General features: G+C 32.2%; 3 protein-coding genes across 4 annotated transcripts; 1 reads left to right on the forward strand and 2 right to left on the reverse strand.

Moving 5' to 3' along the window:
- The first annotated feature begins 208 nt into the window (after positions 1-208).
- Positions 209-4,141, forward strand: LOC132735194 (acetylcholinesterase-like). Its single transcript, XM_060722123.1, has 3 exons — positions 209-459; positions 1,940-3,456; positions 3,842-4,141. Exons 2-3 carry the CDS (start codon positions 1,946-1,948, stop codon positions 4,134-4,136), a joined length of 1,806 nt encoding a protein of 601 aa, XP_060578106.1. The 5' UTR covers positions 209-459; positions 1,940-1,945; the 3' UTR covers positions 4,137-4,141.
- Positions 4,142-4,710: 569 nt separating this feature from the next.
- LOC132735195 (snaclec agglucetin subunit alpha-1-like) lies at positions 4,711-7,572 on the reverse strand. Its single transcript, XM_060722124.1, has 5 exons — positions 7,439-7,572; positions 6,919-6,972; positions 6,070-6,339; positions 5,392-5,556; positions 4,711-4,828 (listed from the first exon to the last, which is right to left on the reverse strand). The coding sequence occupies exons 1-5, from the start codon at positions 7,509-7,511 to the stop codon at positions 4,791-4,793; spliced, it is 600 nt and encodes a 199-aa protein (XP_060578107.1). The 5' UTR covers positions 7,512-7,572; the 3' UTR covers positions 4,711-4,790.
- Positions 7,573-7,583: 11 nt separating this feature from the next.
- Positions 7,584-10,980, reverse strand: LOC132735196 (uncharacterized). 2 transcript variants are annotated; one of them, XR_009626416.1, is made up of 5 exons: positions 10,626-10,883; positions 9,904-10,009; positions 8,739-8,849; positions 8,237-8,309; positions 7,584-7,917 (listed from the first exon to the last, which is right to left on the reverse strand). XR_009626416.1 is itself a non-coding variant. In XM_060722125.1 (5 exons), exons 1-5 carry the CDS (start codon positions 10,927-10,929, stop codon positions 7,688-7,690), a joined length of 534 nt encoding a protein of 177 aa, XP_060578108.1. In that variant the 5' UTR covers positions 10,930-10,980; the 3' UTR covers positions 7,584-7,687. The 2 variants fall into 2 exon arrangements, 1 of the variants encoding a protein (XP_060578108.1); XM_060722125.1 differs by lacking the exon at positions 10,626-10,883 and adding an exon at positions 10,916-10,980.
- Between the last annotated feature and the right edge of the window lie 285 nt (positions 10,981-11,265).

Genomic DNA, 11,265 nt, shown 5'->3' on the forward strand with positions numbered 1-11,265 from the left:
GGTGAGCGATTCAATGTTTATTACATAATTATGGCTATTAATATGAGTGTCAAGATATATAGAACTCTTCGCAATAAATAAATAAATAAATAAATAAATAAATAAATAAATAAATAAATAAACAAATAAATAAATAAAATATTTATATAAAAAATTCCGGAATTCAGGGAATTTATCCCTACTTTGCACATCTACCATGTAGCATACATCAAACATGAACAGAAATGTCTGACGGAAATAGCCGAGAATTGGCGATTCTAGAGAATCAGTAGACTCGCAGTCGCAGTGTGTGATAAGGGAGGGAAGAAGAAAACAACAAATGTTAGATACAGATGTTAGGATGACCGATAACATCAGTTACAGAACCATCGCAAATATTTTCATAGGAAGTTTTTTATATGTTAATGCCAATATCACTAGTGAGGCAAGCCTGGATTTTATGATTCCTGATCTTCTAAAGTTAGTATGGTTTTAAGTTATATTTATTTATAATGTTAACATTTTTATTGATGACAATGTCAAAATACTCAGTTAAATCAGAGACAGAAATAGCATTTAATTAAATAATAAATTTATGTTTTGAAGGTAACTACTCATTAATTTTTGTTACATAACTATACATATGATGAAAAAAACTGGCTCAGTGGGTATGTTCTGCTACGTTTTTTTAAGTAAAAGGCATAGAAAGTTACAAATATTTTATTGTGCAGGAATAGATAAAAGATTTAACTTTCAAATGGTGTATAGTATAAAAGGATCAAATATAAATCCATTTAGTTTTAATTGCTACAAATACCTATTTTTTCACTTTTTAATAGGCATGGTTGATATTTGAATGGAATGTAAAGGAGCTGCTTAACTCTGTTATCTACATCTCTGTTTAAATAATTAAAAAACATTAATATAATGTTTTGCTCGAAATTGTTGTATCATTTTCAATGATATATCAAATCTTCGACGAAACTGTGTTATTAAAACCATTTGTAAGTGGACAAATTATGCGGGTTTATTAATCTTGAAACAAAATATGAGTTTTTTGTAAGTATTTTTTCTATGGATTTGAAATTAGCTGGCATGGATCTTTTTTCAACGATATCAGATAAGCCCAATCATAACAAATTCAAATCAGAACACACAAAATTGGTTTTACAAGTTTTACAAACTGCATGGATAATGTCCGTAATTCGGGGAATAATTGTATTGATAGTATTTAGTATTATACATAACAACAAATCAGGAAAAAAACTTATATGTATAGACGTTGTTGGTAAATGTGAGTACATGGATCCTTTATAAGATATCTATATATAGCAGATTATAAATTGATCCAGAAAAGAAATATATTATTCATCATAAACATTCATACTAAGTTGCTTAGAATTCTATAGTCATTTTTTTTTACAAGAAATATTTTATAAGGCTATCCAAACGATACATTTCTACTGTTTGATCAATATTTAAAATACACAAGGAAAATGCGCCGATTGTAGACTAATATGTTTTCTTAAAGAAGAAACATTTATGAGAACAGATAACATCATTAAATGATAAGAGGCATATTAAGGCAAAAACAATAATGTGGAGAGACTTTTCTTAATAGTTGCCATATTGAAAAATCAATTTCAACAGATCGAAATCTTTCTTCCAAAGAAAGTTAGTAGATCTATATTAGAAAATACTGTATGCCCCTGATTTTAAGGACTCAGATAAAAGATGTAAAATGTTAATTTGTACTAATTTTTTTGTTTGGAAATAAAAGTTATTCTGTAAGTAGGTACAAGTCGAAGAGTAACATTTGTGATATCCTTACACTGAGAGATAAATTACACTTTCTTATAACCAAAATCCGAGATTTGTTTGTTTTTTTTTTGTTGGGTTTTACGTTGCACCAAAAAGATAGAGATACATGTATATACCTTTTCTTCTATATAAATTGCAGGTTAGAATGTCAAGCACAATGAAGCTAATGCTCAGTTTGTTTTGTGTTATGCTGGGGTGTTTGAACCTTGCCTGCTGTACCAGTGTAACTATATCAGCACCAGTGGGAGACATCAAAGGTTCATCAGTGCTACTCTGGTTTAATGACAAGTCATATAGAGCTATGACTTTCCTCGGGATCCCTTATGCAAAACCGGCCAATGGAAACACAAGATTTGCTAAGCCAATGAAAGTCGCACAATTCAAAACAACCTATGACGCAACAGAATCGAAGCCTGCATGTGCACAAAACATGAAGTGGATGCCGGAAATCAAATCAGTTGGCGAAGACTGTTTAAATTTAGATATTTTTGTACCACATTATAATCATGAAACAAAGCCGAAAGCGGTTATGATTTTTGTGCACGGTGGAAGCTTTCAGTACGCATCTAAGGACCTTTTTAGGTCCGAAGCATTTGCCGCTGTCAATGACGTTATTTACATTACGATAAATTACAGACTGTCAGCGTTCGGATTTTTGGCGAGTAAAAGATTTGGACTTAAGGGAAATTATGGACTATGGGATCAACACATGGCAATTCAATGGGTACATGAAAATATCGCAGCGTTTGGAGGTGATCCTAAACGAGTGACTCTGTTTGGAGAGTCGGCCGGTGCGGTATCTGTAATGTATCAAGCTATGTACGATGGAAATAAAGGTATGATTAATAGAATAATAGCTCAAAGCGGCTCTATAGGGTCATACTGGACATATAGGGAAAACCCAGACGAGGCATTTGACGAGCTTGTACAAAGAAGCAATTGTAAAAAGGACACATTGCCAGACATTTTACGATGTCTTCGAAATATTGATGCATCAAGTTTGCAAGAACTGTTTTCATATGAAACATTGTTTCTTCCAGTTACTGATGGTGAATTTATTAAGTATAATCCTTTCAAGTTGTATGACAATACTACAAAAGAGTCTGCAGATGCACTGCGTAATTTTTCTGAAATGGACGTCATTATGGGAATGAACAGCGACGAAGGACTGCTTGATTTTGAAATTCTTGTGAATCTTTTAGGAAAGAATATTAAAGAGATTTCAGATGGTGTGACAGCAGCCGAGTTTGAAAACTACATACGTAGACAAATAAAATATGTCAACTTCACTGATGACGACATCATTGTTAAATCTCTGATTCACCAATATACCAACTGGAGTGACCCAAATGATCGATTTTCTAGGCGGTCGTTACTTCTTGACCTTCTGAAGGACGTAAGTTATACCCCAGCAGTTGTACAAGTACTGAACTCCCATTGTAAATTTGATGGCAAAGGTAAGATTTACATGTACCAGTTTCATCATAGGCCAAGTTTCTCGATGTCACCGGACTGGATAAAAGGTGCTAATCACGAGGAAGAATTGCCCTTTGTCCTTCCAGGAATCAAACTATTTGGAGATATTCAATTGTCTAGTGATGAAATACAGCTTTCAGAGAACATAATGGAGTTTTGGACACAGTTTGCAAAAACTGGGTATGTACCATTTACACTTTGGTTGAAAGTATATTTAATAATGATCTATAATAATAATCATATTTTAAACGACAATTTTTCTTGATTTTAACTGACGGAAGAATATTTTCACTCATCCAAAACAAATACAATGTATAGTTTTGAGTTTCATTAAACTAATTGTGAATAATGACCATTTACCATTTACCTAAATTGATGCAGTGATTCTGTTGAAATTTTGTAAATTTATTTTTGTAAGATTCTCCAACCTCTTGGCTCATAACATCGAATTCTTAAGTGGTTCTCTTAATAATATCTTTATTAAATATATATCCTCCTTGAGATAGCATGTAAAGTATGTGTAATAATTTTCAAAAGATATTTTACACAAAAAAATCTATTTTAGAAACCCAAATAATGACCACAACATGCTTGGTGAGTGGCCACAATATACATTAGAAAACCAATCGTACATCGTGCTGGACATAGACCAGAAACCGTTTACTACAGGGTCGTATTTCCGGCCTGGATTTGTAAACTTTTGGACAAATGTGTTTCCAAAGCTGGACGAAGCAGTGACGTCAGCAAAAGCTGCATGTGAAGTAAATACAGGCACACCGTTACATTCTAAATTGACTCATTGGCGTTCTATCTATATAGTCTGGGTTATTTTGTTCCTTAAAATCATCAATTTTACTTAAAAAGATATTCGACAGTTGTTTGTGTACGACTGCATTTTCTAATTCTCTGTTAATTGTACATGATGCTATATAGTATTTGATTCACGAACAAGGCTGAAAAGACTTTATATGGTGTAAATTGTGCCTGTGAGATGGGGATGCCTGTTACATTCTAAGACTTTGTCTTGCATTTTAGATGCAGTTTATGTTTCAAATGTGATCATTAATATGCTTGTTTAGATTATACGCACTGTGTACGCAATGTCATTTTCCCCGGATGTACAAAATTTATTTCTAAATAAACTTTTGAAACTTTGTATAGAAGCTATTTGTGAAATAGAAATGTGATGAAGGCGAAAATGTAGTCATATTTAGATGAAAATAAACTTCCTTACCATGCATATTTTTGATTTATTTTAGGTATTATATCATTTACATAGACTTTTAGAACAACGTACGTTTATATATTGTAATTAGCCATGGTTGAGGAAAATGTAATTGGTGAAATAACAAAAATGTCTGTATTTACTGATATCATTTTGTTTAATAAAGATATTAAGTCAAAACGGCAACCTGGGTTAAATAAAGCTTAATAGATGATCCGCCTAGGTAGTTTCAAACTTTGTTTTCTTTTCACGTAAGAGAATGGAATAGTTCTTCTACGTTCCAACTGGGTCATCCGATATGTACCGGAACATTTGACACATCTTTACCTGAAAACACATTATGTTAATAACTTAAAGCCATTCATCTGAAAACAGAGTTAGTACAAATGTATGTTAGTAACAACAATTAAGAATATATTCTACCACGAAGAATCAAAATATGAAAGTCATATTTGAAATATAAACGATCAAGTAAGTTATTGTTATTTTTATTATTGTTAATTTTATGGATATTTATATCAAATTAAATTGTCTTTTTCAATTCGAAGACAAATGTCCAAAGTAGTCTTTTATAATGTTATGGATATTTTTAGATCAAACTTAATTTTAATTTGGATTACAAAACAAAGTTCAAAATGTTTTTGTTTGTTTATTTGTTTGTTTGTTTTATATAATATCGCTTGTTTGTAGATGTAGTTTCCATTGTTTATTGTATTTTATTAAAAAAAATATTATAAATGTGTTATAATTATAGGAAACATTTCAAAATTTCAAAATTTCAAATAAAACAACTAAATGCCATGTACTCTTTTACAATTTAAGCGTTCTGCGATTCCGGTAATTTCGGATAACATTTCGGTAATTCAATATTATTTTGCTTAGTTTCTCACCAATATTATATTTGCAAATAAATGCATGTGATGCGTTACAATTAACATCGTCCCAATCTCCAGGATAGGTACCAGGTTGGAGAAGTACGCAATCCTCTTGTTCGTAACTCGAACTTTTTCTACCTTTCTTCCAGTTTATACCATTGCGGTATAGTACCGGTTCGCCTAAGAAAAGAAGAGAAAACAAACAACCAATCATCTCATATAGAAAAAGAAAAAATGCTTTTTTAGTTATAAGTAATACAAAGATTTTTTTCTAAAATTATTTCTGCACGATTTAAAAGAGAGAAAAAAGCTAGCATTTTTATGTGCATATTAATTATTCCTGTGAAATAAAAAAAAAACGTGTCAAACAGCCCATGTTTGTCGCATACATTTCATAAACAATACCACTGTTACTGTAATGTTTTAGGTGATTTGTTAACATTTTTATACCCATTTTCTCTTTATAATATGAAATAAATATTTGTTATATAAAATAGTTCGTCACATAGTCCCATAAAAGTATTTGGTAACCATATGATTTCAAAACAATTTGATTTTAATACATTTTACAAAAAACATTAATTGTTATTGTAATACTTATTACTGAAAAATGGTCTCTTTTTCTATATATTATTACAAAATTCATTTAGTAATAATAAGGACACATTGCTTTAACTAATTGAATACATGTACCTGATGACCAGCGGAATATTTCCTCATCGTCTTTATCATTTAACCCAGTCCAGATTGCTTCTGTCACGTGTCTCCATGTGAGCAACTGATACACGTACTCCTCTTCAGCAGCACTATACACTGACAGTAGATGTCCACCATGTAAACGACAAAATAGCTCGGAGAGCATCCAGTTTCTATTATAATGTGTCACGAGCTCGTAGCAATGTTGACCATATTGTGATATAAAATGTCCCGACAAAATCGCTTCCCTGCAACGACTCGTGTCCCCTATGAATCAGAGGTAATATTAAAGACGCTACATTTGTAATAAGTAAGTTTCAAATACAGAACTGAACAAATGATAAACCTATAAACAAACGAGTGTACATGTTTAATGTTATTGTTGAATAAAACTAATGCAAACAGTTTAACTATTTATTTTCTTACTAAATTGTACTACTATAACATTTTTTCAAGAAATATAATTGAAAATATGATACTAAATTTCACTATGAATACAATGATAAACTGGCTACTTTTGGCTCAAAATTCATATCTTTGGCTAATACTCCGTGGAAATTGCATGGAGATAAATTATCACCACTTTGTGCTTCAAAATTAACTCTTTAAGGACATGACTGGTGACATGTCAGGGGTCCGTACTCGACAGCGAAAGCTACATTTTGTACCCTAGATGTTTGGACCCTCATTAAGCTTTAACTTCATCATCATCTATAATGTATCAAACGATTTTCATACCGAGAAGAAATCTTGGAGAAAACGTAACATGGTTATATTAGTTTCTTCTCATCTTCAGCTATATCTATGTATTGGTGCTGACTATAATGTATTAAACGATTTTCATACCGAGTAGAAATCTTGGAGAAAACGTAACGTGGGTGGTCGTCAGAGAAATTGAATCTGTCGATTAAAATACATTTGTAAAAAAGGTTAATTAAAAATAAATTGCAGTAAAAATGTTCAAGTAAAAAAATAAAATGTGATCAATGTCAAATAGTGAAATCTAAACACAAGTATATATAGGAGTCCTTATATGTTATAAACGGGCTGTAAACAAAAATAAGGTCGTTCACTTTACTCAGTATTCAAAAACGTTAAAGCATTCTATATTGTCTCCTTAGTGAAGTAGCGGCTTAACAGTTAATCCATTACTGCACAAAGATGAGGAATTATGTAACGTATTGCTCCATTGACATTAGAAATCACCAATACTTCTGACTTTAGAAATCACCAATACTCCATATCGACATGATCTACAAAGACTGGTTGTAAGCGTAAAGAAATAAGTGAGGTGAAAAAAAAATTGATATTTTGCCATCGTGTTCATATAACTACAACAAGATGCATGCCAAAGATGAGGTTATACCTTTGCTTGTAGATATTGTTGACATCAGAGTTGTTTTCTTTGAAGACGCGGCAGGTGACATACTAGGTGACATACTAGTAATTGGCACTGGCAGCACTGGCCGCAGTGTTATCTGTTAAATTATTACTCAGTGTCATAGGTGAGGTAAAAGCTGGTGGTAATGTTATGAATTTCGAAGACGTGGAATATTTCATAGCAGTTGGTGAATTTGTATTGTATTTTGTGACAGTGAATGCATTAGATATCTTGTCATAGTGCCGCGTTGTAAGGTGTGTCCTGATTGTATTTGAAGAACTTTGTGAAGAAGTGTGTGTCTTCGGTTGTAATGAAGACAAGACTGTAGGTCCTTTTGAAGTTGAAGCAGAAATATCTACTAGTTTTGGAGTACCTCCAGTAAAGATCGTAAGACGACAAAAAGGAAGTAGAAGTGGACAGTGTACTAGTTGGTTTCAAAATAGTTGTATGTGGCGTCGTTGTAACTAATTTAAATAAATAAATAAATGATAATTAATGTCTTAAAAGACTCGTAATATTTTAGAAAATAATTAAGTTGTCATGTGTGACTTAACTAAGATAATAATAGCGAAAATACTAATAATGCTACATTAATAACTCAGAAAAAATGGATTTTACCAATACGTTTTTATCCCCAAAAAAGGAATGATCGGAACGTTTTCATAGAAATTCTACGATACTATACTTGAAGCGTAAACAAAAACAAAATATGTAGCGAAATATATGTGTATGTGCGTAATTTTGTTCGAATGAATTTAGAATTAAAGATTCATTAAGTCTTACGTTTGTCCTCATCCGGCTGTTGACCTGGACATGTCTGTATCAAAATTTGTGCATCCTTTTGTATGAAACCTAACTGGGGAACCATAAAACATGTTTAACAACAGTAAAACAATTGTCATGGTCATAAACTTGTTAAATTGCTCCTATTACAATGTCGGTTATCGATCATTTTAAAGCTTATTTTGAGACGGTCTTGAGTCTGTCTATGTACACTCTTTAATCATGTGTTTGCCTTATAGGTTTTACAATATATAATATTATACATGTACTTTGATTATTGTCGATTAAGACTGTGTTACTTAGGTAACTTTTGGTTATTTTGTATGACTTTTAAATAATAGCCCGTTAATTACTTGAAACAAGTATAAATAATAGCATGTGCTTTCATTTCAAAGATTATATTATTTTAAAATAGAAATGGAATATTTTCAATTAAGCCAGTATAATGAATTAACTGCAAAATCATATAGGGTGCCAATACATGAACCGAAAACAATGAAACCTGGTTTTCAAATGCCACAGCAAGCCACTTGTTATTTAGCTTGTCTACAAGAACATGTGGTTTACAATCAAACTCGTACAAATAGCCGATGGTATTGCCTGTTTCAGTTGCCTGAAAACAAAAAGAAACAAAACAAGGAGAATAGTTAATAACTTATGTTAATATGTTTTTCTTAATATTTCTTTACGAAATTTTTTACGTATTTTATCTACAATTATACGTATATATTTATTGTAGAATCGAATGCTGTGTGCGGGTATCAATTATTGAGAGAGCCAGAGGCAGAGCCAGAGGCAGAGCCAGAGAAACTGAAAACTTTAAAGGTTCGCTATAAAGGAATGAGAAATAAGGGAGGGAAGAGAGAAAAATTGTCCGGGCGTGAGAGAAAACATGGAATGGGACTGAATACGTATCGTAGACGGCGAGGCAGGCAAATAAAACATCCAAGAACTTCAGTATCACCATGTATATACAGTAACATAAGAATGTGAAAATTGGACAAGAATTGTGCAACAGTAACGACGAACCTGTGCAAAAAGTCTGGAAAAGGAGTGATCACTTTGAAGCCATTTAAACTACAGAATCGCAAATTTGACTGGGTCTGTTCATGGGAGATACAGTACATGTGATGTAAAAGTACAACATCTCTAAATCTCATAGCACAAATCTATGGCCGAAACAAATAACACCGTAAGTAACCGGACCAAGATCGTAATCTTGAAAAAACAAGGTCTGAGTTATATTTTATTTGCTTTTTTCAGTGTACATGCTATATGAAACGAATAGTTTAGCAAATGTTTATTAAGGTAAAGCGAATATCAAAAAAGAAATAACTTGTACGTTATTCTATTTAAACATATCGGCGAGACAAAAAGTCGCTTTTCTGGAAATGTGGTATAAAATTTAATATCTAAAAACCGTATGCTTCAATTAATTTCTTTGAGTTTGATTTACAATAAAATAACTTCATTTACCTACCGTGGTGCTTGTTTCGGCTATAGACTCGCACACTCCCTGCGTTACTGGGTATACACGGTAATTTTCTGCCGACAATTAAGACCTGCTTTAATGAACACGAAGGGTAGCACTGGGAAAAGGACATTGCAGATACATTAAAACCACAAAGCGAACGTAAATGCATGATAGCATGATGAAATAAACATACGGATCCAAAAACAGCTAGCTCTACGTTGTAATTACAGATGCACGAATAATCACATCCGACGTCTTGAAATATTGCAAGATACAAAACGACGACGACCACATTGAATCTGAAATGAATAGTTTAATTGGTTTAAAGCTCTATTCTTGCAACTTATATAAATCACTTCCGAGTCCTCTTCCTGGAACCAAAAAGTACTGGTGTCATGTGAAGAAAGATGGTCGTGACCCGATTAGGTCGAACCCATGATGCCTGGGATATCTTTGATGCCTGTGCAGACACCTTAACCACAAGGCTACATCTCCCCTTGAAATGAATAGTAAATTAATAAGTGCACATGCACATACAATATATATACCTTTATAATGTTACATGCACTAAGAATGACGATATGAGCAGTAAATTAATAAGTGCACATGCACATACAATATATATACCTTTATAATGTTACATGCAATATTGTAACTAAGAATGACGATATGAGCAAAGGAGCGAATGGGGAAAAAACAAGGGACATGCAAGGAATAGCAACATACAAGACACATATGTAGGCTGTCAGGTCAATCTATATATCATTTTCTTATACATATTTTGCTTCCAATTTAAATAATTTACCTTCTTGCAATTCTTTTCAAGTTATTCTGCATTTATTTACTGTTCAGTACGTAGAGACAATATGCTTATATATTAATTATTGCCCGGCACCCCATATATAGTCTACTCACCAAAAGCGATGATACATAGTAGACATGCCGTGTGGTCTTGACATAATAAATCCGTGACAAGCAAAGCAAAAATTCCGACAAGAGCTTTGTTTACAGTTGTTCGTGTTACTTTGGCGTCAATAGCACAAGATAGATATTTGTGCACCCCGAATACTCATAAATACCTACTTTATCGTTAACTTAGCATGCTTAATTGTCTTATAAAATCAAAACTGATACAATAAATTTTTACACAATTATTCATTAACATATTTTCCATTTTATTCCCATTTCCAATTGGTTTTGTTTACCTGTAAAGAGCCATGTGTCGAATTCATTTGACCTTTTACTTTTGTGTACCAATAAGAGACATTCCATAGAAACGTATTATAAAACAAAGATAGATAAACTGATAAGGTTTGTCCTTTGACCTATTCGGACTGTGTAAATATACAACGTATCTGATATTACAAAAATACGTACTTTAATATGTCTATATAATAATGTGCTCTCTGTGTTTGGGTCTTATTTGTAAGATTAAAGATCCGGCGGAACTCGAACCAAACGCAAAAATTAACGTGCCTTTAATGTCATTCCATTTTTTTTTTAATTTTAAAAAAGTCAATTGAAAAAGCTTTAGCAACTTTATGTTTCTTAGCTG

This window comes from Ruditapes philippinarum, unplaced genomic scaffold (assembly GCF_026571515.1).
Source record: "Ruditapes philippinarum isolate M1 unplaced genomic scaffold, ASM2657151v2 ctg1516_1_1_1_1, whole genome shotgun sequence".
Taxonomy (NCBI): Eukaryota; Metazoa; Mollusca; class Bivalvia; order Venerida; family Veneridae; genus Ruditapes; species Ruditapes philippinarum.